This window comes from Schistocerca cancellata, chromosome 2 (assembly GCF_023864275.1).
Source record: "Schistocerca cancellata isolate TAMUIC-IGC-003103 chromosome 2, iqSchCanc2.1, whole genome shotgun sequence".
NCBI lineage: Eukaryota > Metazoa > Arthropoda > Insecta > Orthoptera > Acrididae > Schistocerca > Schistocerca cancellata.
The window spans coordinates 940051048-940077351 of record NC_064627.1 but is presented as its reverse complement, the minus strand read 5'-3'; the positions used below and the strand labels follow the sequence as shown (position 1 = coordinate 940077351).

General features: G+C 43.4%; 1 protein-coding gene across 1 annotated transcript in view; it reads left to right on the top strand.

Annotated features, from left to right (window-relative positions):
- LOC126159984 (ras-like protein family member 11B) overlaps positions 1 to 26304 on the top strand; it is a 386177-nt gene that overhangs the window by 320501 nt on the left and 39372 nt on the right. Inside the window, exon 5 of the mRNA XM_049916795.1 lies at positions 11671 to 11847. Coding sequence (XP_049772752.1) covers positions 11671 to 11847 — 177 coding nt within the window. The remainder of the gene's footprint in view (positions 1 to 11670; positions 11848 to 26304) is intronic.

The window sequence follows — 26304 nt, the reverse complement described above, 5'->3', positions numbered from 1 at the left end:
TTTTGCTGACACCGACCTACATAGGGAAGAACGATCACCACGATAAAATAAGAGAAATCAGAGCTCGTACGGAAAGATATAGGTGTTCATTCTTTCCGCGCGCTATACGAGATTGGAACAATAGAGAATTGTGAAGGTGGTTCGGTGAACCCTCTGCCAGGCACTTAAATGTGAGTTGCATAGTATCCATTGACATGTAGATGTATAGAGCCAGTCATTTTTCCTCACTCGATTTGCGAGTGGACCACGACGGGGAATGACTAGCAGCGGTGCAAGGTACCTTGCTAAATGCAGCGTATGGACGTAAACATGCGCAGCCATAAAATGATAGTGTCACACGGGAGAACTGGAGTACCCTTAATTCGTGATGGACCTGCCTTATAGGTAGAACACATCATAGTTAATATCTCTTCCTTTGCGTGTAAGACGCACTCCATGTCACGTACGAAAGAGAATGCCAGAGACAGAATTAACTGCGAATACCAGTGTTCCACTGACTTATGACAACGTTGTAAAGGGTGTACTGCACTGCCAGTTTTGTCGTTTGCCTGCAATCATATAGGCTTGTTTTTGATTTTATAGACACGACCGTGCCAGTGAGGTGTTCCTAGAAGAAACGAAGAATGGTATGTTAGAGTAAATGTGGATCTAAAATGAGTTCTTTGCAGATGGTTCAACGCCGGGAAGAATAATTCGTCCTTAGGCTCGTCTCTGTTGACCATCGAGGCAGTCACACGAAGAACAGTTTAGTGACACCGCGAAATACGTAAATCAGCTCAGTCGAGACGAGAGTTTGACACCCACTAACCGCCAGTGGGAATACAGTAAGACACCTGTGATGGTATGTTTTGCCGTGAGTTCGCGTGTGGGGATCTCTGAAAACTTTCAGAAAGTGTAGGAAGCTGTAGGCTTCTAATAGCGACCTGTAGGGTTATATGTAGTTCAAGGCCTGCAGCGATGGTTAAGTGCTGTGTTCATAAGGCATAGCCAGATAGGCAGATTCGAAACATACAGTACTGTAACCTAAATTTTCTTTCTTCCGGAACTGAATACTGGCCAAATGGCATGGAAGCAGGGCATAATCTTATCATGATAGCATAATATACGTCTCTTCTGCCTGTGAAGATTTTCCATGTGACGGTCTATAGGTCAAAGAAGGCAGAAGTGTTGACCGAAAAGGTCAAGAGAAGACGTCAGCGTTCATAAAGCTCCTACCGTAAGAATAGAAGCGAATGTTTGCGACGAAGCGACTATTTCTGCACTCGGATGGAAAACATCCCAAAGGACGGATTAGGAAATCCCCATGTGGCTCTTTCAAAGAGACACAGGAGATCACTGGCACCGAGTTCGATCGACCTCTCATTACGCTACGTAAATAGCCGTGTTAAGACGAAAAACATCGAGTAAAAATAGCACAGATTAGGAGGTGAAAGACACCACTTACCAAGCCTCTCCGAGATGTCATCCCTCCTCTTTCTCCGATCAGAGAACATAGCTCTAGCATTTCTTGATGCGTACATTTTTTTCCAATTCTTCTCGTCATATTCTTTCAATGAGTGGTATATCCTTTGCATTTTTTACTTTAATTTGTTTTCAGACATAGTTCTTGGAAATAACAGCGATTGTAAAATACTATTAAAAGATATGTATAATAAAAAAGTCTAGACCATATACAATAATTTTATTTTTAAAAAGGTGAGCGGTTTCGGTCAGTGTTTGATAAACTTCAGACCATTATTCTGTAAACGGCGAAACATTAAAGTTATTAGAAGAGGCGTAAAAGATAAATACAATAATAAAATGATGTAACTACAATGCAAGTAGAAGGGGAAATACCCATGCTCAGCGCTGAAGATGGCGACACGTACCGTGAACCGCTCTAGGAAGGTGTGAAGAGCAACTGCTGCGTGACTTGCTGTTGCCGTCGCGTAAATAGCAAGAGCTCCGGCCACCGTCTCCAGTATTACGTCAATGATACGCAATGACCGTGATATACGAATAAAATCAGTGTAAATAGAATATTGCATATGAAATATTTAGATCACGACCAAACTAATGTAAATATAAAACTAAATTACAACAAAATATAATGAAAGAAAATGCAGAAGAAGAACAATAAAGAAATAAACTATTAACGTTAGAATCAGACACATGCTGCACTGTATGGAGACTTGGGGGTAACGTACGTAGACCGAAAATGCAACAAAATGACGACATCAGTGACTATAGTAACGATATGAAGATCGAAATGTTCTGATTGCAAGTCAAAGATACAGGTGTATTGGCTTACCACTATTTGATTCAGAACTGAGGTACCATAACATAATTATATGTATGAGAGGCAACAGGTATATAAGATACAATAGGAACAGTTCCACTGACACTAAAAAATAAAAGAACCGCAAAAATATAATAAAGCAATAAACCACTGACATTAGAAATTGACACAGACCGCCCTCTATGGGGACTTGCATGTAACATACACAGAGATGACAAAATTCGTAGGTTAATGAGATCGACAGGAAGTGCAAAATGGCTAAGCAGGGATGGCTAGAGGACAAATGTAAGGATGTAGAGGCTTATCTCACTAGGGGTAAGATAGATACTGCCTACAGGAAAATTAAAGAGACCTTTGGAGATAAGAGAACCACTTGTATGAACATAAAGAGCTCAGGTGGAAACGCAGTTCTAAGCAAAGAAGGGAAAGCAGAAAGGTGGAAGGAGTATATAGAGGGTCTATACAAAGGCGATGTACTTGAGGACAATATTATGGAAATGGAAGAGAATACAGATGAAGATGAATTGGGAGATACGATACTGCGTGAAGAGTTTGACAGAGCACTGAAAGACCTGAGTCAGAACAAGGCCCCCGGAGTAGACAACATTCCATTGGAACTACTGACGGCCTTGGGAGGGCCAGTCCTGACAAAACTCTACCATCTGGTGAGCAAGATGTATGAAACAGGCGAAATACCCTCAGACTTCAAGAAGAATGTAATAATTCCAATCCCAAAGAAAGCAGGTGTTGACAGATGTGAAAATTACCGAACAATCAGTTTAATAAGCCACAGCTGCAAAATACTAACACGAATTCTTTACAGACGAATGGAAAAACTGGTAGAAGCCGACCTCGGGGAAGATCAGTTTGGATTCCGTAGAAATACTGGAACGCGTGAGGCAATACTGACCTTACGACTTATCTTAGAAGAAAGATTAAGGAAAGGCAAACCTACGTTTCTAGCATTTGTAGATTTAGAGAAAGCTTTTGACAATGTTGACTGGAATACTCTCTTTCAAATTCTAAAGGTGGCAGGGTTAAAATACAGGGAGCGAAAGGCTATTTACAATTTGTACAGAAACCAGATGGCAGTTATAAGAGTCGAGGGGCATGAAAGGGAAGCAGTGGTTGGGAAGGGAGTAAGACAGGGTTGTAGCCTCTCCCCGATGTTATTCAATCTGTATATTGAGCAAGCAGTAAAGGAAACAAAAGAAAAATTCGGAGTAGGTATTAAAATCCATGGAGAAGAAATAAAAACTTTGAGGTTCACCGATGACATTGTAATTCTGTCAGAGACAGCAAAGGACTTGGAAAAGCAGTTTAATGGAATGGACGGTGTCTTGAAAGGAGAATATAAGATGAACATCAACAAAAACAAAACGAGGATAATGGAATGTAGTCGAATTAAGTCGGGTGATGCTGAGGGAATTAGATTTGTATGGAGTGTAGCCATGTATGGAGGTGAAACATGGACGATAAATAGTTTGGACAAGAGGAGAATAGAAGCTTTCGAAATGTGGTGCTACAGAAGAATGCTGAAGATTAGATGGGTAGATCATATAACTAATGAGGAAGTATTGAACAGGATTGGGGAGAAGAGAAGTTTGTGGCACAACTTGACCAGAAGAAGGGATCGGTTGGTAGGACATGTTCTGAGGCATCAAGGGATCACCAATTTAGTATTGGAGGGCAGCGTGGAGGGTAAAAATGTAGAGGGAGACCGAGAGATGAATACATCAAGCAGATTCAGAAGGATGCAGGTTGCAGTAGGTACTGGGAGAAGAAGAAGCTTGCACAGGATAGAGTAGCATGGAGAGCTGCATCAAACCAGTCTCAGGACTGAAGACCGCAACAACAACAACAAGAAGTCTTCAAGAGACTCACATGCCTGCGAACTTATTCCATATGCTCATACCTCCGCTAACAGCCTGAAATGGGGTACGGTGTCAAATGCCTGCGGGAAATCTAGTAATATGGAGTCTGCCCGTTGCCCTTCATCCACAGCTCTCAGTATATCATGTGAGAAAAGGGCGAGGTGAGTTTCGCACGTGTTGGGTGCCATTTCATTTCATAGAAGGCCTCTTTGGCTGTCATCACAGAAATGACACAGAGGCGAGATTAAATTTGCAGCCCTTTGCTGTCCACTCTATCACAAAAATGAAATAATATACACTGTGTGTTACGGTCCACTAAGACATTAAAAAAAGGAAAAAAAAGAAAAAAACACATTATCTTCCTATGGGGAGTTGGACTGGTTCCAGGCAGAAGCAACTACTTTTGAAGTTCGCTTCCGTTTTTACAGTTTGTTGATTTCTTCTTTCGCGACTGTCACTGCCCATTCCATTTTGACTAATCTCTCCCTCTTCGCCTAAATAGTTCGGCAATAGTACAGTCATCAAACATATTTGAAACAAAAGCTGCTCTTTAGTTACATATAATAGCATTGAAAACCTGTAATACTATGGTTCTGTCATTTTGGACAGGTATAATTGTATTCACTGTGCTTTACAATTATGTACACAATATACCGGCTGGTTATAATTAAACTTTCCCCATTTACCGCTTTATAACACTTGAAACTAATTACCATACGACTACAAAACTTGGTAGCAATAATGTCCAGAGCATGGGGTGCATGGTTTCCATGCGTCACAGCGCCACCGTCCAGTTCCAACGGTGACCAGCAAGTGCGTGATCAGTCATCGTGATTCATAATCTCACACACCTGACCAGTAGCAGTGCGCTTGTTGACGTGACAACATGAACTTGGACAAAAGGAGCAGGGCGTTACTGGTGAAGCTTGTAACCTCCCCCTCACTTATCGACCTTAATGACAATGAAAAATTAAACCGCGTGTACCTAATGGAAATTTGGGAAAAGCAATCCTCACCGAAGTTAATCTGTCGGTAAAGAGGGAGGAAAGGGTTACATCTAACTGAAAGGAAAAATGCTAATGAAACAGGTGGAAATTAATTTTGAAAAGGGGTAAAGTTAATAAAGAAAGTAAATGTGCGGCCGTTACGTTAACAATTAACTAGCGGTAATTAGATATTTGAGATTTGGGGGAAATTACGGTCGCCAGTCCTAAGGACAATTACTATAGTAACTGAAAAAGAAAGGTTATTACACATATAATTAGCACTAGAAGTGCGGCAACTGAAGGTTGACACGTGTAGTGTGAAAACTGAAAGTTTGTCAGAAGTAATAAATGTCGCTACACTCTGACTTAATTTAGCAAAAGAATTAATAAAACAGGAAAATAGAAAGTTAATTTAGTGACTGAAGTTAATAGTGAGCTTTCTTTCTGAAGCGCATCGAAATTCAGTAAAACACGGTTAGTCTTGGACTATCTCAACAATCATTTCAAAAGCTACTTGAATGTACGCAATTTAGAAATAAGAGATTTAACTTTGAACTTGAATTAAATGATTCTGAACAATAGTAAAATTTAGTACGTACCAAGCTGAGCTGCAGTCACAGGTAAGCTAAAATACGGTAACAAAACTCGCACTCTTAGTTTGTGCTTGTGTAATCTAAATATTGTGGCCAGCTGTGAATACTTTAACTGAACTTTGAAATTAAAGCATTGAAATCGAATTATAGTACTTTAATGCTGGCGTTTGAATTTCAACGACACTCGGGCTCATTTCGGAAAAGGAAGGGACCCTGCTTGGCAAAGCAATTGGGACAATGAGCAACAAAGGTTCATGCTAAGTTGCTGTAATTATAGTTACGAAAATGGTACAGTTTGAAAAGCTGAGGTCTGCCATACAGTTCTAAAACTTTACGTGCTTCCAGTCTTCCTTGTTGGTTGATTGAAGGTTTGAAGCCGTCGATCGAGGAGGTGGCGACAGTCACTCATTGTCGGCCGTCGCTGTTGCAGAAGCTGGATGTTGGCGCGCCTTCTTCTCGACACGGTCACCAGGCGAAACGGGCTCTTGATGTGCGCCAGCTAATGCTTCCCGTCCGCGACACCATGTCAGAAACTATCATCGCAAGTCGAGCGCAATTACATGGTGCCAAACCCCGAAAGCGCTGCAACTCGCGGGAGCTTTACACAACACACCTGCTCCACTCACTACTCTAGCCAGACTCTCTCTCTCAGCCCGCGCTCCACGCGGCAGAGTTAACACTACCAAAGATCCTACACACTTTGATTCTTCACACGACCTATCGATGTAGTCGTTCGATAGCAGTTTTCCCTAGGCAAGACCCAGCGTAAAAATACAAATAATATTTATGAAAAAAACCAATTATACATCGACATAAATGCATAAATATATATATATATATATATATATATATATATATATATATATATATATATATATATATATATATATATACAAATAGTAAGCCAATTACAATATACGAAGACACAGAAATGTTACATATATTCAGGTAACAAAAATAAGGAAAACAAATTTATAGTACAATAAATGGAAATAGGAGGATATGCATTTCCGGCGTTACAAGCTCTGTTATCAAAACAATAGTAATGCTGCTGCTGCACTTCGAGGACATCGCCGGCTGAAAGGATTACGGAAGGGCCCACTCCCTTCACACGGTGTGCGGAGCATGATGAAGAATTTCGAATTAACGGGAGAATGGTTCAAATGGCTCTGAGCACTATGGGACTTAACATCTGAGGTCATCAGTCCCCGAGAACTTAGAACTACTTAAACTTAACTAACCGAAGGACACCACACACAGCCATGCCCGAGGCAGGATTCGAACCTGCGACCGTAGCAGCAGCGCGGTTCCGGACTGAAGCGCCTAGAACCGCTCGGCCACAAGGCCGGCTTAAAGGAGAATGGGGTGTCCCTCCGAGAAGAGGCCGACGACTGGTTACACCACAGATGAAATCGCCGTAGCTATGGTGGACAACGCTGCTCGTAATTCCCGATCTTCAGGCAGTGCGCGTGTTCTGCGTCACTACGGTTGAACATTTCGTGGTGCACTGTACGGAAGGTGCTCAAATTGTATCCGTACAACAGTCAAATCGTACAGCAGCTTGCACCACTGGACGCACAACGACGTGTTGACTTCGCTCACCACTTTCTCGTAAGGATTGAAGTTGTCGGGGACTGGCCTGAACCAACCTACGGATAAACGAAGCTCATTTTTTTCTGACGCGTGAGCTGAACACACAGAATTGCCGAGTGTGGGGATCTCCACCTCCAGTCACTGTGCATGAAGGGAAACATTCACACATTTGCTGACCTGAAGCGCAGCGTATCAAGAGAGGTAGCGGGCATGCCTACGAACATGCTTTGTCCTGCCGTGCAGAATGCAATCCTGCGCTTTCAGACTCTTCTGGACACTGATGGGTGCCATATTGAGCTCCTTTTGTGGTAGTAATGGTACTGGCATGTAATGGTATGATGTACCGTAGCGTCACATTAGAAGTGTTTCAGTTGAATTGATTCTGCATTATTTTTATTCCTGATGTCCTTGAAATTAATGCTACCACGTTTGGTACTCATACGGTAATTAGTTTCCGTGTTATAACGTGTTAAATAGGGAAAGTCGTAGGTCGTGTTCCAAAAATGAACAGCATAGAGACAGAAGTGATGACACTTTCTGCAGGACCTGACCATCATTTTGCAGGACAATGCTCAAGCACGTACAGTGCAAGGTGTTACTGATATGTTTGGCTGATGGGGCTGCTAAGTGCTATGCCACCTACTGAACCCCTCTGACTTACGCCCTCGTGAGTTCAACTGGAATTCTATACTGAAGGAAACACTTCACGGCATTCGCTTCAGAACTGCTACAAATTCGTCGGGCAATAGACCGCGCCGCTCGAACTGTTAAAACAAACTGGCACTGCTAAGAGTATCCTATGTCTTGCACATCGCTGGCAACGGGTTATACATAATGCTGGTGACTACATTGAAGGTCAGTCAAACGTATCTATTTTGTACGAGCTGTAAATGAATAGTTTCCAGTATTAAAGTTCCAACCCTTGTATATTCTCTAGCAGAATTCGTCATAACTAACGTACCACAGTTTGAGAGGAACAGCAGTGTCCATACCTAAAACACTAGAGGAAAAAGTGGCCTTTATTGCCCATTATTAAAACTGCAATTGGCTCTGAAAGAAGTTCAATATGCAGTAGCAAAACTTCGATCACCTGAACAATGAAATAAAATGTCTGACAGGTAGCAAAGCAAATTTTAAATATAACTGAAAATAGTTTCTTCCGGACAGCTCCTTATATTGCATGAACTAGTTCTTGTTAAAAATGGTAATGTGTGAAAAATATAAAGTATTTTGTATGTATGGTTGCATGAGTAGGACTAAAAAAGTAATATATTAACTAATGCTAGCATGAATCACATACGAGTATGCGTACCTTGAAACTGATTCATTCCACATCATTTCGATGAAACAATTGTTCAAATGATACACGCAAAATTTAACTAACTCTCTACCCTTTCGACTCTTGTTACCGAGAGGGGTGGCGCATTGGTTAGCGCAATGGACTCGCATTCGAGAGGACGAAGGTTCAAACCCGCGTCTGGCTTTTCTGATTTAGGTTTTCTGTTATTTCCCTAAATCGCTTCAGGCAAATGCCGGGATGGAAATTTGCAATTTGTGATAAGTTGATATGGAACCAAACTGCTGAGGTCACCGGTCCATAGGATTACACACTACTTAATCTAACTTAAACTAACTTACGCTAAGCACAACACATACACCCATGTCCGAGGGAGAACTCGAATCTCCGACCGTGGGAGCCGCGCGAACCGTGGAAGAGCGCTGAGACCGCGCGGCTGTCCCGCGGGCAATGCCGGGATGGTTTCTTTGAAAGGACGCTTATGACCTCCTTCCCTAATCCGATTGGATCGATAATCTCGCTGTTTGCCCCCCCTCCCACCTCCCCCCTCCCACCACCCAACCAACGAACTATCTTGTTACTGTTGGTCTAGAATGACAACGTTCGTCTTTGTTTTGTCTTTTAGACTCCATGTAAGTCTCGACAGAATGAAAGAGGCATCATTTGGATTATGAAACTAGTGCTATACGTTATAAGAATAATAATGAAATGTTATTATCTTACTTATGGTGAAAAAATTATATGTCTCTATCAAAATGTCTTAAAAATTGTATGCTCACAAAAGATGAATTTAAATTATGAGATTCATCTGTCATGCAAGAAACTAATATTTTACTGTCAAAACTTTTTTTTACATATTTTCAATCATCCAGGGGCACTCGTATGCGTGCCTATAAAAAATAAATACATGTAATTATTATTGAAAGGAAAATAAGGTCTAAAACCTGATGTGTCTATTTTTGTTATTAATGTTCAGCCCCAGATTAATATTCCAGGCAGATACAAATAAGTTGTCAAAGTTCTTCCCTGACAATGCCAGAGGCAGAGCGGAATGCCAGCGACAGAAAAATGCTAGTGGAGTAGCAGAAAACACGGAAGCTATTGCAGTACCCTGGGATAGGCTGAGTGCTTCATAAGCAACGTAGCAAAATGACATTATGGCGACAGATGGATGGCGTCAAATGGTGACAGTGCAAATTGCTGCAAGAAAACTCAGATCGAACACAAGGCTAACTATTTAGTTGCTGAAACAGTGGAAAAGAGCACCTGGAAGACGAAGTTGTGACATCCTGAAGCGACCAAGAGCACCAACGACCTCAGAAAACTAGGCCCGTTTGGTCATCCCCATAGAAGGATAATGTCATGGCATAGCCCAACAATACTTATACTCAGAATTACACAGTTTAGTTGTCAGTTGTAGCACAGTGTTGCATCTGACTAATACAGACGCGGAACCTGTGCCGCTACATCCATGGTCTGCTGAGATGACTATGGTCTACAATGCCATCACCAATTAGAACTGAAGAGTATGCTGCTGAGAGCGGCTGCTGTCTTATCCTTGCCTTTGTTGGTGTGAAAAATATGGTGCCTTCCAAAATGTGGCCTCTGCAGTCCCTTGGCGTGCTGATCAAACACCATCCACTCTGTGTGAGCACAGTAATTGTTGCCACCTGACTCGCAACTATGAGAGACTCCCACTGCTGTGGACCAGGCTCTCACAGAGAGGCCGTGGCATAACCCTCAATGACTGTGGCCACCACATGCAAATCTGTTGGCTGCCTTTCCAGGACATGGAAGAGAGCGCCGTGGTATTCCATTTGCCATACCGCTGACGCAGTGTGAGCAAGACTATCCATGCTGGCTGTGATGTCGTGGGGCGCTTTATGTGGGCCTTTCTCACCATGGCTGTCAACACTGTGACATGCAGTGGTGTTAGAGCATACCATTGTGGCCAACGCACTTTTTCCCCCTGCATTGTTGGCAGCCATGAAGAAAGATGAAGGTAGACAACTGTGTACTTCCGATCAATAAATGTGTATTCTGGTAATAATGCCCCATCAGCACCTCTGTGTGTTTTATAAATTCCCACTAACACGTTCTGCATGACGCTATCCTGACAATTACAGGCCACAGTTCCGGCCCTCTATATTACCTTTCTATATCACTATATACACAGTGACTTTTATTCAAATATATGAAACAAAATCGTCATAACTTCTGAACGGTTATCGTTAGGACATTCAAACTGCATGGTTGGCTGCAGGGCATGATCGGAGTTAGTATGGTTAGGCTTAGCGACAAGGCCCACTTTCATTAGGATGATTCATCAATAAGCAAAATTGGCGCATTTCGCCATCGAGAAGTCTCTTCACCCTCAATGGGTGACTGTGGTGCGCAATGTTCACAGAATAATTGGTGTGATATTTCTTGATAGCACGGTGACTACCGAACTGCAAGTGAAGGTTTTGGAAGATGATTTCATCCCCATTATCCAAAGTGCAAAGTGACCTTGATTTCGACAAGATGTGGTTCATGCAACACAGAGCTCGACCCTATCGAAGCAGGATAGTATTTGATGTCCTGGAGGCTCATTTGGGGACCGCATTCTGGCTCTGGGGTACCTATAGGCCATTGGCATGGGCCTAGATTGGCAGCCATATTCTCCGGATTTGAACTCATGCGACCCCTTTTTAGTGGCTATGTTAAAGACAAGGTGTACAGCAACAACCCCAAAACTATTGCTGAACTGAAAACTGCCATTCAAGAGGTCATCGGCAGCAGCGATGTTCTGACACTTCCAGCGGGTCATGAGAAATTTCGCTATTCGTATGCGCCAATGATGGCAGACATATTTTTTTCATATAGGTCAATAACTGTCACCCTGTTGGTTGCCATCCGCAATGAAATAATGATTTTCTGTTGTTGGCTGGCGAGGGTGCAAATGACTAACTTTAAAGGGAATTTTGTTACGCTTTACAACCAAACAATGATGAAAATGTTGTGTTCTCAAGATCAATCTGAGAGTGACAGCACGTGTCTGTTGTTTCAGAGGGACAGGCGCCTGCCTGTGGAGCAGGTGGAGTGGTCGGACGCGTGCGTGCTCGTCTACTCCATCACGGACCGGCGGTCCTTCAACTACAGCCTGCAGGTGCTGCAGCAGCTGACTCAGGCTGCCAGGCCCACAGCGCTGCTCGCCAACAAGGCAGACCTTGAGCACCTCAGGCAGGTGAGGGCACCTTAGTTTATGAACAGCACGTATTATGTGTGTTACTTTATACGTCGGTATTCATTGAGCAAACTCCTGTCCTGCTTACAACATCTCGGCAGAGTGAACCTGTTGGTGAGATTGGTAGTCTAACCCTGCCACTAGAGGCACCACTCTTAAGTGATTGTTAAACCTGAGCACGCCTTATGATCCAGCTCAAAAGCTTCAACCTTCCTGCTCCTCTGGACCCCAATTTCTTTGAACACACTGTTCAGCTGGATGAGAAAGTTGATTTAGGTACATGAACGACTCTTTTTCTTGGTTGAAAGAGAATAACATCGCGTACAACATTGGTACGGTACAAAATTGTTAAGGCTTTCGTGGCCACTTGTTGACAAACTGCCTATTTGCTTTTCGTCTTATGATTTCACTGAAGTTTCGCCAGCACGAGTGGCTGGCATTGTCAAAGCTTCACCCTCCATTGCCGGTGGTGAACCGGAGCCGAGCTCGCGGCCGCAGACTATATGTACCTGGCGCGCCAACGTCCGAGGGCTTCTCTGCAGTCATTTCCAGTGCGGTTCTCCTCTTGCTACCCGCGACGGTCGTTCGCTGCAGTACGGGAAGCCAGGGTCCGTTTACCTTAAGGCTTTCTTCTTTCTAATTGAAGCTATTCCCGTGTTTGTGTATTTCTACAGCATCTTTGAACAAGTGGGTGTAATAGTGCTTCTCTACAGCCAGAACTTCCGTGCCGATGAATTTTATTACGTGGTCGGTCTCACTCAGCGCGTGCTCTGCCACGGCCGATTTCTGCACCTGCCCCAACCTGCAGTGTCGCTTATGCTCTTTGATCCTGGTGTTAATTGATCGTCCAGTCATTCCGACATAAACTTTTTCGCATGTGCATGGTATACGGTATATTCCCGACATTGCAGGTGGGTCCCTTTTATCCTTTGCCGACCTAAGACATTCTTTGATCATCCTTGTCGGTATGAAAATTGTCTTTACGCCCTGTTTGTGCAATATACGGCTGATTCTTTCCGTCACTCTGGGAATCTATCGCAGAAAGGCTGTACCCGACATTTCTTTTTCTGAATTCTTACTTCGCCGAGTATTTGGTTCTGTTACACTTGTAATATAATTTGTGGAGTACCTATTGCTCCTCAGAACACTTTCCAGGTGTTGCATTTCGCGTCTGAGATGCTGCGGCTCACATATTCGGACTGCTCGCGTTACGAGCGTATTAATCATGCCTCTTTTCTGGCTCGGGTGGTGGTTTGATAGTATGTGCAGGTCCGTGTGTGTCGGCTTTAGGCACACGCTGTGTTCCAGTTTTTCGTCATCCCTTGTGACAATCACATCTAGAAATGATTTTTTGTCCTTTTCTACTTCCATGGTAAATTTTATGTTGGAGTGGAGGTTGCTCAAGAGTCTTAGGAAGTTACCGTGCTGTTCTCCACCATGGCTCCATACGACGAAAGTATCATCTACGTGTCTGTACCACAGTTTCGGTTTGCAAGTCGCCGAGTCCAGTGTCTGTGCTTCGAAATGTTCCATGAAGAAGTTGGCAACCACTGGACTAAGGGGACTACCCATGGCAACGCCTTCCAGTTGTTCGTAGAAACTTCCATTCCACGTGAAATAGCTCGTGGTGAGACATGCATGGAAGAACTTCTTGATGTCTTGCGGGAAAATGGAACCGATGTGCTCCAGAGCGTCACTGAGTGGCACTTTCCTAAACAAGGAAATAGTATCAAAGCTTACTTCTCAATGAAATGTCCTGAGTCCTTAATGTATGTGTCGGTCTTCCCCACGTGCGACTGGACCAGAGGGGCCACATATACCGACACAAGGGATGACGAAAACCTGGGACACAGCGTGTACCGTAAGCCGACACACACGGACCGATACCTGCACAAACTATCAAACCACCACCCGCGCCAGAAAAGAGCTCGTAACGCGAGCAGGACGAATGCGTGGGCCACAGCACCTCAGACGCGAAATTCAACACCTGTAACGTGTTCTCAGGAGCAATGGGTACTCCACAAATTATATTAGAAGTGTAATAGAACCAAACACTCGGCGAAGTAAGAATTCAGAAAAAGAAATGTCAGGTACGGCCTTTCTGCAATAGATTCCCAGATTGATGGACAGAATCGGCCGTATATTGCACAAACACGGCGTAAAGACAATTTTCAAACCGACAAGGAAGATCAAAGAATGTCTTACACCTGTAAAGGATAAAAAGGACCCACTTGCAATGTCGGGAATATACCGCATACCATGCACATGCGGAAAAGTTTATGTCGGAATGACTGGACGATCAATCAACACCAGGATCAAAGAACATAAGCGACACTGCAGGTTGGGGCAGGTGCAGAAATCGGCCGTGGAAGAGCACGCGCTCAGTGAGACCGACCGTGTAATAAAATTCGCCGACGCGGAAGTCCTGGCTGTAGTGAAGCACTATCACACCCGCTTGTTCAGAGATGCTCTAGAAATACATAAGCACGGGAATAGCTTCAATTAGAAAGAAGAAAGCCTTAAGGTAAACGGATCCTGGCTTCCCATACTGCAGCGAACGACCGTCGCAGGTAGCAAGAGGAGAACCGCACCGGAAATGACCGCGGAGAAGCCCTCGGACGTTGGCGCGCCAGGTACATATAGTCTGCGGCCGCGAGCTCGGCTCCGGTTCACCACCGGCAATGGAGGTTGAAGCTTTAACAACGGCAGCCACTCATGCTGGCGAAACGTCAGTGAAATCATCAGACGAACGTCGGCCGAAGAACCCGAGACAGAAGTAAATAGGCAGTTTGTCATTGGTACGGTGCTTACATTTGTTGTGTTCGAACAGAAACACTAGTTATAAGTTCAGTAAAGCTGGAGAGTTCAGCATACAAATTTCCAGCTGGTTGTGGCTATGCACGAACGGACACTGAAATACTGCGAGTTTGTGAATCAAGCCAAAGTCCGTTATATTGCTATGAAAAATCTTGCCAGGGTGAGACACCAAACATAACCCAAGCTCACAGCGCAGATCGTCAACAAGACTGCTACCTGGGCATATGTTGTAAGCATGTAGACTGACTACAACACTGGCTGGTTGTCGCTGAGAGGGCAGCTTTATCCCGCTCTCGACACCATGGGACCACGCCACAGACGCGACGTGGTGGAGGAGGAAGTCGTTTCTGGCCTGTTGTGGTGTGTCCGCTGCCAACTGCGGGTATGTGGCACCACCTATTGTGGCTCTGCCTGAGTCGTTGGCTACAACAAACAATATTCGTTCTTATACATCAGTGGTATATGAACACTATCAGATATTAACAGAAGAAGGTTCAAAATGGCTCTGAGCACTATGGGACTCAACATCTCAGGTCATAAGTCCCCTAAACCTAACTAACCTAAGGACATCACACACACCCATGCCCGTGGCAGGATTCGAACCTGCGACCGTAGCAGTCCCGCGGTTCCGGACTGCAGCGCCAGAACCGCACGGCCACCGCGGCCGGCAACAGAAGAAGGAAACAAGCAATGAATCGTAATTTCAACCACTGAAAACGGTATGCGACTGAGGCCGTCGCCGGTTAATTAGGAGGAAAACGAGGTAAAGAGACGATTTTTGGCATCTCTCATTGAAGAAAAATTGTGAAAGACTTGCAAGGAGGAGAAGGATTCAATTTACAGAGTTTCCGTTGGGAACATTTGGCTTTGTCTAAGTCATTGATTCAGATTCGCGTATTGCTTTACTGCGAGGCACGATCATGTTATCACATTTCTTAGGATACAGCTATGCTTAGAACTGAACTAGGCCTATGTCGTGATTTTTTTCATGGTTTTCCGGTGATTCGACTACGTAACGCCTTCAGTAGCCTGTGCGTGTTGTCGACTGACACTAAAAGAAATACAACATAAGTGTGTTAAGCAAAGGTTTCAACTCGCCGTCAACGTCCAGCTGTTGAAGAGGAACCAGCAGGTCAGTTGGACGATGATGAAAGAAATCGCCGGCGGAAACATATTGGCATTCGCTTGTAGAGATTTAGGAGAAAACACAGAAAACCTAAGAAAGACGGGACGGAGATTAAATCCCACTCCTCCACAGTAGGGTGAAGTTTTTTAAGTCGTCAGTCACTTCTTGACTATTAATATGTATGGTTGTTTGCTAATGTTTGTTTCTTAACCTCCCTATTCGTACAGTAACTAGCGAAACACAGCAACCATACGGAATATTAATCACACTTCTCATCACTAGCCAATAATTCCGAAACATTTAGTTAGTCTAATTTACTTTATTAACTTAATTGTATCTATAATATAATTATAAAGAGATTTTGTCACCTGAGGAAAAATGATTTTTCTTTCTCGAATACACCGACCTGGCAGCATATATGAGCAGTGTTTGGATTTCGTTCTTTGACTAGTTTTGTTGCGGAATCTGCAGCTACAGAAGTATTTCGTTTCATCCTTATAACCTGCATCGATATCCCTTCCTTGCTGGATGTATCTCAAAGCCATGAATATCCTGTAGAACATATCTTGCCATCCATTTGTTCGATAGGTCCGAGTGTCGCAGTTACGTTATATCTTGCTAATTTGTCTGTCATGTGGTCGAAGGTTTGTAGTCTCCCCAGAAAATAAGACGGTTCATCCGTCTATTAAGAAGCAATTACGTAATGTGACTAAAACAGTTGTCACCAACATTTCTGAGACAATTATCCCTGAACGAGATTAGATGTTAGCCCATACGCCAACAGTGTCTGGCACCTAACTAAACGCCTTACTTAAAAACAATTTGTACTTCAATTTTTAACTGATGAATATTTAGTTAGTTACTTGTGCTAAGACCCAATTCACGGTAAACTTTATGGTGCGTAGCGTGTCAACAGAATAAACATAGAACACCTATGAAACTTCATGACAGATTAAAACTGTGTGTCGGACCGAGAATCGAACTCCGGACCTGTGCCTTTCGCTTATATACAGTCACAAAAGATAAAAAAGTAATGTTTGTATAACTGCATGCTGGCCATTTATAGCTTTTCCTTTAAAAATGAGTAATTATCTCTATTCATTAATTTTTCTATAGTACAGAATGAGCTGTTAAGGAGAAACCTCTTTCCTCGGCGTTTGAAAACACTTTGGATATCTTTCAGATATGGGTATATTAAGTTTTGTAGCTGTCTTCATTAAAGGGCAACGCAGAATTTATTTTTTTCCTTCTACTGTTGTACTTGTGAGTATCTCTGTTAATCCCAAACTCATATGGATAATTGATATATTTCATAACTGAATAGATGTCATTTGAGCTATGGTTAATATCAACTGCTGCTTAAAAAGGTGCCTGTAAGACATAGATGCGTGAACTCCTCACGTAATTCTAATAATTTTCTTTTGGGCAATGAATATTTTTTGCCTATGAGAGCTGTCACGTCGAAGATCATCCCACAAAACATCACTGTGTTAACTGACTGACTTCTGTACCCCAAGGTTCTCAATTACTTGTAAGGCAAAAGTAGCCAGTCCTATACCTTTTATCAGGTGTACTATGTGGGTTTTCCAGTTTCAACTTTTATCAATAAGTACACCCAAGAACCTACCATTTTCTATCTCTTTATAGTCATTTGCTAATATATTACGTTAATAGAAGGTGGGATATTTTTGACAGTAAAAAACTGGATAACCTGTTTTTTTTCAAGTTTCCGACTAGCCCATTTGTGCAAAACCGTTCAATAACTTTCAAAGGAACATCACTTACTAATTTCTCTGTTGATGTTTCTTCCCTCAGCTTCATAGCTGAGGCAATGATCGAACCGTTTGGGACTCCCATTGTAATTTCTCCGTATGTGGGTGGTGTGACTTCCATCTTTATATTACTCGAACTCTCTATGGTATTTTTTCTGCGTTATGTTTCTTAAATAAGAACTAAACCACGCATTTACTAAACTGCATAGCAAGTAAAAACTTAATTTCTCTAATAGATTATTATGACAGACACAATCAAATATCTTCGGTAAATCCCAGGAGATCCTAGTCGGGGATATTTTATAATTTGAAGATTTTGTTACGCGCTCAGTAAATATACTAATAGCAGCTGACTCAATACACTGGCCCTTTTGATATGCCAACTGTTATTTGTTAAGTATCTCTTTACTATTCAGATAGGTGACAACCTTCGAGTGTATTATCTTCTAAAAAATTTTATAAAATGATGTAAGGAGTGTCATGGGGCGCTAGTTATTGACATCTGTGGAGTCACCATTTTTATAGAGGGGCCAAACAAGGGCATATTTCAATCTTTCTTGGAAGATACCCTGAGCTAGTGATTCATTACGTAAGCGAGTAAGGACATGACATATTATGAGGCCACAAAATTTTAGTATCTTATTGGAAATATTATCCATCCCTAATGAACTTCTGCTTTTTAGAGCCAAACAAAAAATCTCACACGTTTGAACAGCTTGTAATGTCTTGAATAATAACCGCTTGGCTACTGTTGTAAATCGTTTATTTAACGGCCGCTTTCGTAGCCTAGAAGCCACATCTTCAGGATAGATACGTTACATTAGAAAAGCCATTGGCTACAATTGTGGTAAAATTATAGTTACAATCAATATGGAGAAATGTAACAATATACTTACATGTTAAATCAAGGCATTAAACTTTCAACATGAACCACACCGAACATTCCTTGTCTATGAATAAATAACGTAATCAGCGAACGTCAGGGAAGTAGAAAGTAGGGGGTCAACAGTTCCTTAAGTGTGGCAACCTAATAAAAGACCAATAATAGGCTATAACACCCATTCAAATATTAAAAACACGTACCATTAACCCGGAACGAGCGACAGTAGGTGGAACGTAACCGGTTAACCATTAGATCTAAGGTCACAGCCCATCCAGAGTGCCTAAAATTAATAAAAAATGTGAGGACTATCGACAAGAACACCCTTAGCAATAAAAACAGTATAAAAAAGATGGGGAAATTTGTATGAAAATGATATACCGTATTCTACCATGTATAAGACGCTATGGGCTATAAGACGCACCTTCGTTTTAAGCAATTTTTTCTTATTTTTTTCGTTTTTATTATTCGATTGCAAAGCCAGACTAAAAGTTTTTCTTAGTTTGTAAAATCGAACAGGCGTTTAAAATCCCTGAAACAATCACCTTCTAATTTTGGATATTTTTCATTCCGTCCTCTATTTGGACATTTTTCAGATCTTCTTTACCAGCCCGCGAATCGCGAATGGTTTTTTTCTGTTGGTGGAGGGCCGAAATGCCGCTTAACTGCTCTGTTTTCATTTTCCTCTGTATATGCTATTACTTTCAGTTTACAGGCGGCATCATATGAATACCTTTTATTTCTTTCCATCACGAAACTATCTAATAACAAATATATCGTACTGTTACCAATAACACAAATCACTTTCAGTTCAAGTTCACTGACACCGTAGACTGCAATGACGCATCATAGGCTAGACAGTGTTCTGTGTTTTTGATGGTGGGGCGGGAGAGAGACATTTAGATTTCCCGTGGCATCGAATATATGGTCATTTTAAGACTGGCGGGAATTTTCAATCAAACACTGGACATTTTTATATTAATTTCGAGTATAAGACGCACCTGTATTTTTAAGGCAATGTTTCTAAGAAAAAAGTCCTTCCTGTCGTACGTAAAATACGATACCATAAATTCAGCAGACCGAATGCATGAAGATATAGGCGGAAAAGTTTCCAGCTATAGACTGGGCGAAAAACCATGTCGGTGGTGGAAACCGGGTCCATGCATCCGCAGTCAAGTGACATGACCAATAGAAATACTCGAGTCGCGTGATCACATTCGTAGACAAAAAATGTTAGGATTGTTGTGGGTTGGCAGGAGAGCCAACACTGAGTTATTAGAGGAAGCCGAAAGGCACGCGTTTTAGCTCACGCAGGCTGGCGAGAGGTATTATTCACAATATCAATAGTAACTGAACATGGCGCCTTGCTAGGTCGTAGCAAATGACGTACCTGAAGGCTATGCTAACTATCGTCTCGGCAAATGAGAGCGTATTTTGTCAGTGAATCATCGCTAACAAAGTCGGTTGTACAACTGGGGCTAGTGCTAGGAAGTCTCTCTAGACCTGCCGTGTGGCGGCGCTCGGTCTGCAATCACTGATAGTGGCGACACGCGGGTCCGTCGTATAGTAACGGACCGCGGCAGATTTAAACGCTACCACCTAGCAAGTGTGGTGTCTGACGGTGACACCACAAGGATGCTGCCCCGTATAACGAAACAGAACAGTTACAGGTGACAAAGAACCATGAACAGGAAATAATACACTACTGGCCATTAAAATCGTTACACCACGAAGATGACGTGCTACACACGAGTAATTTCACCGACAGGAAGAAAACGCTCTGATACGCAAATGATTAGCTTTTCACAGCATTCACACAAGGTTGGCGCCGGTGGCGACACCTACAATGTGTTGACATGAGGAAAGTTTCCAACAGATTTCTCATACACAAACAGCAGTTGACCGGCGTTGCCTGGTGAAACGTTGTTGTGATGCCTCGTGTAAGGAGGAGAAATGCGTACCACCACGTTTCCGACTTTGATAAAGGTCGGATTGTAGCGTATGGCGATTGCAGTTTATCGTATCGCGACATTGCTGCTCGCGTTGGTCGAGATCCAATGACTGTTAGCGGAATATGGAATCGGTGCGTTCAGGATGGTAATACGGATCGCCGTGCTGGATCCCAACGGCCTCGTATGACTAGCAGTCGAGATGACAGGCATCTTATCCGCATGGCTGTAACGGATCGTGCAGCCACGTCTCGATCCCTGAGTCAACAGATGGGGACGTTCTCAAGACAAGAACCATCTGCGCGAAGAGTTCGACGACGTTTGCAGCAGCATGGACTATCAGCTCGGAGACCGTGGCTGCGGTTACCCTTGACGCTGCATCACAGACACGAGCGCATGCGATGGTGTACTCAATGATGAACCTGAGTCCACTAATGGCAAAACGTCATTTTTTCGGATGAACCCAGGTTCTGTTTACAGCATCATGATGGTCACATCCGTGTTTGGCGACATCACGGTGAACTCACATTGGAACGTGTATTCCTCATCGGCATACTGGCGTATCACCCGGCGTGATGGTATGGAGTGCCATTGGTTACAAGTCTCGGTCACCTCTTGTTCCCATTGACGGCACTTTGAACAGTGGGCGTTACATTTCAGACGTGTACGACCCGTGGCTCTACCCTTCATTCGATCCCTGCTAAACCCTACATTTCAGAAGGACAATGCACGACCGCATGTTTCAGGTCCTGTACGGGCCTTTCTGGATACAGAAAATGTTCGACTGCTGCCCTGGCCAGCACATTCTCCACATCTCTCACCAACTGAAAACGTCTGGTCAATGGTGGCCGAGCAACTCTCTCGTCACAATACGCCAGTCACTACTCTTGATGAACTGTGGTATCGTGTTGAAGCTGCATGGGCAGCTGTACCTGTACACGCCATCCAAGCTGTGTTTGACTCAATGCCCAAGCGTGTCAAGGCCGTTATTACAGCCAGAGGTGGTTGTTCATCCATGCATCCAAATTGCGTGAAAATGTAATCACATGTTAATTCTAGTATAATATATTTTTCCAATGAATACCCGTTTATCATCTGCATTTCTTCCTGGTGTAGCAATTTTAATGGCCAGTAGTGTACAATTTGACATACAATAATTACGATACGCATTGCCATATGCATTACAAGAAAAACAAATACCAAGTCTGTAACGTTTCAAGATGCCCCTGAGTTTCTAACGTGCATCCAAGTAACAGACGCCTCTGAGGTATTCCTTACAAATGGCTATAGTGTTAAGGCTGCGATATAAATGTAAGATCTATTTTTGGCCCAGTGTTGCACTTTGCAAGTAACTCGCGAACCCGTTTGGCAGCCTCCACCTGAGCGCCTGGTTGGGTGGGTTGGCGTGACCTCTTTTCGTCGACCATTGTGTCTGCTTTATTGCCTGCCGGCAAGTGGAACGCGAGGAACAGCACGGCCATCTCCGACTTTCTGGGGCAGTTCACGTGCTCTCGTCTGTCACTGTCCCCGTCTCCAAACGACTGGGTGGTCGACCACGTTTGCTCCGGAATAAACTGGCCACTGTTTACGCCGCCTTTGAGGTTCCAATTCACCTGCGCAGCTGGCACGCCTTTCAGGTTCTTCTTCACGTTTTGTTGTTGACCGGACCGTCAAAAGACTCGAAGATGTACGTTAATTGAAGGACTGAGAGTGCAAGATGTAAAAGTGGCATTTCTCATGGAAATGATCTAAACGATTTTTTGGAAAGCTGAAGTGTGGATCTCTTCTGAGTAAAAGAAATACAAGCGACTTCTTGTGTAGTGCCGCACTCTGTGATGAAAACGCTTAAGCTCCAAGCCAGTGCCTGGATAGCATTTAGAGTACAACTAGTATAAGTGAAATGGCGAACAAAGATGAATTGCTGTTATTTTTAATGAAGATTCGGGTATGTATTCTTTTGAAAGTACTACAACAGCCTAATGTGTCGCTTTCGAGAGCATTTATAGTAATATGCATGTTTCAGTAGGTCATATTTGGAAATGACGCTTGCACACCTCGAGGCGAAATCAAAATATTGAAACTGGCCATTCATATATTGAATGTGGTGAGAAATTTTCCATTCAAATGGTTTAAATGGCTCTGAGCACTATGGGACTTGTCCGCAGCTCGTGGTCGTGCGGTAGCGTTCTCGCTTCCCACGCCCGGGTTCCCGGGTTCGATTCCCGGCGGGGTCAGGGATTTTCTCTGCCTCGTGTTGACTGGGTGTTGTGTGGTGTCCTTAGGTTAGTTAGGTTTAAGTAGTTCCAAGTTCTAGGGGACTGATGACCATAGATGTTAAGTCCCATAGTGCTCAGAGCCATTTGAACCATTTGAACTATGGGATTTAACATCTCAGGACATCAGTCCCCTAGAACTTGGAACTACTTAAACCTTACTAACCTGAGGACATCACACACAGCCATACCAGAGGCAGGATTCGAAGCTGCGACCGTAGCGGTCGGGCGGTTCCAGACTGAAGCGCCTAGATTCGCTCGGCTGGTTGCTTTCCGTTAAGGAAAGGCAAATAAACACTTCAAACATGTATTTAGTCCCCAAGACACTATCGAAGTAGGTTAGCAGAAGTTTTCTATAGGGAAAATGAAAACAGAAAAATTTCTTTCAGTTACAACCATCGTTGCCATAGCAAAGGATAATCTTGCTAAAGACACAGAAGGTAACAAAATACAGCCGAGGGATACCAGGTTGATCATAAGCAGCAAAGAAACTCCTCTAACAGTGCTGTGATCTTGAATTCATAGAAGCAGATTTTACACTTCTGGCCAATAAAATTGTTGCACCACGAAGGTGACGTGCTACAGACGCGAAATTTAACCGACAGGAAGAAGATGCTCTGATACGCAAACGATTAACTTTTCAGAGCGTTCACACAAGGTTGGCGCCGGTGGCGACACCTACAACGTGCTGACACGAGGAAAGTGTCCAACCGATTTCTCATACACAAACACTAGTTGACTGGCGTTGCCTGGTGAAACGTTGGTGTGTTACCTCGTGTAAGGAGGACAAACGCGTTCCAACATGTTTCCGACTTTCATAAAGGTCGGATTGTAGCCTATCGCGATTGCGGTTTATCGTATCGCGACACTGCTGCTCGCGCTGGTCGAGATCCAATGACTGTAAGCAGAATATGGAATGAGTACGTTCAGGAGGGTAATACGGAACGCCGTGCTGGATCCCAACGGCCTCGTATCGCTAGCGGTCGAGATGACAGGCATCTTATCCGCATGGCTGTAACGGATCGTGCAGCCACGCCTCGATCACTGAGTCAACAGATTGGGGACGTTTGCAAGACAACAACCATCTCCATGAACATTTCGACGACGTTTGAAGCAGCATGGACTATCAGCTCGGAGACCATGGCTGCGGTTACCCTTGACGCTGCATCACATCAGGAGCGCCTGCGATATTGTACTCAACGACGAACCTGGGTGCGCGAATGGCAAAACGTCATTTTTTCGGATGAATCCAGGTTCTGTTTACAGCATCATGATGGTCGCATCAGTGTTTGGCGACATCGCAGTGAACGCACATTGGGAGCGTGTATTCGTCATCGCCTTACTGGCGTATCACCCGGCAGGATGGTATGGGGTGCCATTGGTTACACGTCTCGGTCACCTCTTGTTCCCATTGACGGCACTTTGAACAGTGGGCGTTACATTTCAGATGTGTACGACCCGTGGCTCTACCCTTCATTCGATCCCTGCTAAACCCTACACTTCAATAGGATATGCACGACCGCATGTTGCAGGGCCTGTACGGGCCTTTCTGGACACAGGAAATGTTCGACTGCTGCCCTGGCCAGCACATTCTCCACATCTCTCACCAACTGAAAACGTCTGGTCAATGGTGGCCGAGCAACTGGCTCGTCACAATACGCCAGACACTGCTCTTGATGAAATGTGGTATCGTGTTGAAGCTGCAGGGGCAGCTGTACCTGTACACGCCATCCAAGCTCTGATTGACTCAATGCCCAGGCGTATCAAGGCCGTTATTACGGCCAGAGGTGGTTGTTCTGGGTACTAAAAAAATGGTTCAAATGGCTCTGAGCACTATGCGACTTAACTTCTGAGGTCATTAGTCGCCTAGAACTTGTTCTGGGTACTTATTTCTCACAATCTATGTACTCAAATTGCGTGAAAATGTAATCACATGTCAGTTCTAGTATAATGTATTTGTCCAATGAATAGCAGTTTATCATCTGCATTTCTTCTTGGTGTAGCAATTTTAATGGCCAGTAGTGTAGGAGGCACGGTATTGGTCCTCTTCTGCAGCCACTGCATCAAGAAGACTTTAAAATAAAATTTGAGAAATGGAAAAATCTTTAGAGATGTTGAAATACGTCCCTCCAGTTTAGCATGAATTCTATAACAATATTTGCCATTCTCAGTCAGTAGTTCCATGAGTTCGTGAAGAGAGAGTGGACAAGGATGAGGACATGGTCAAGGAAGAGGATGAGCAAGACTGAAAATTGCACAACTCATCGGTACAGCATCAAGATTGTTGCTCATCAGGAACATTCTTCAAGCGAAAGCACAGAAGGAGATGATTATGATTGAATATAAACTGACTGTGAGGGCATTATAAAAAGTGACTATCAACTATCTCTCGTTGCCGTTAAAACCACAATTTTTTTCGTTGTAGTATTTTAATTGTATTTGCTATTTACTCCTTAGTTTTCGGCTTGCTATATTTATTTCGCTTTCATTTCTCACGTATCCTTGTTTTATGATGAACATGTGCTATGTACGGTATATCATGTGTGTTGCACAAAAAAAATCTTCAAAATATGGCACACTAAATAAGATATTTTTGCAGTTATACCTGTTTTACTCTAAGTTGCTTTAAGACACATGGATTATATTAATTGTACTTAACATCGACGAGGGAAACATCACATCATTTACTTACATCGATGTAAGGTACACAAATCCCGTCAGGGTAGCCGAGAGCGCTAACGCGCTGCTTCCTGGACTCGGACAGGCTCGCCGGCCACGGATCGAATCCGCCCGGTGGATTAACGGCGAGGGCCGGTGTGCTGGCCAGCCTGGATTATGGTTTTTAGGCGGTTTTCCACATCCCCCTAGGTCTATACGGGAATGGTCCCCACATTCCCCCTCAGTTACACAGCTCGCAGACATCTGAACATATTCGCACTCTTCCATGGATTACACTAGCCGTAGACATTTGGGGTACGCTGATTCCTTCCCGGGGGATACGGGGTGGCGACAGGAAGGGTATCCGGCCACCCCTCAAAATTAACATGCCACATCCAATTAACAAGCAGACCCCGCAAGTCGGGATAAATGCTTGGAAAGAGAGAGACGTAAGGTACACAAAGGAAAGGAAAATCAGATGTATACACTGGGATCCAATCACCAATCTTCTCAAACAGGAGCATTATTACATCGCTCTAAATTGTAATTTAAATTTACCATACGTCTTAAATTTCCTTTCCCCAACATTCGCCATATCAAAAAACATCCATTTTGTACACTATAAATTCTTTTTACATCTGTTACCATCATTATTCTTTTTATTGTCATTATTGTCATCATTATTACTATTACTAGCTGTTTCGGGCCATGCTTTGTTGTGGCTACGTTTGGTTAAACGGAAAAGAAAGAAAAGAGGAAGCATACGTTTCTATCATGAATGTGAATTGCATGTACGTCCTAATCTGCTTCGCCTCTTCCTGTATGTCTCTGTCCATCTCCTTCTACTCCTCTCCGTTTCCTCTCACCCTTCTCTCCATCTTTTGTTATTCCTTTCTCTCTCTCTGTCCTCCGGCCTTGTTTATTGTTATTGCAAATTTAGATTCTGTAGAAGTTCTGATCATAAGCCGATAAGTCATAAACA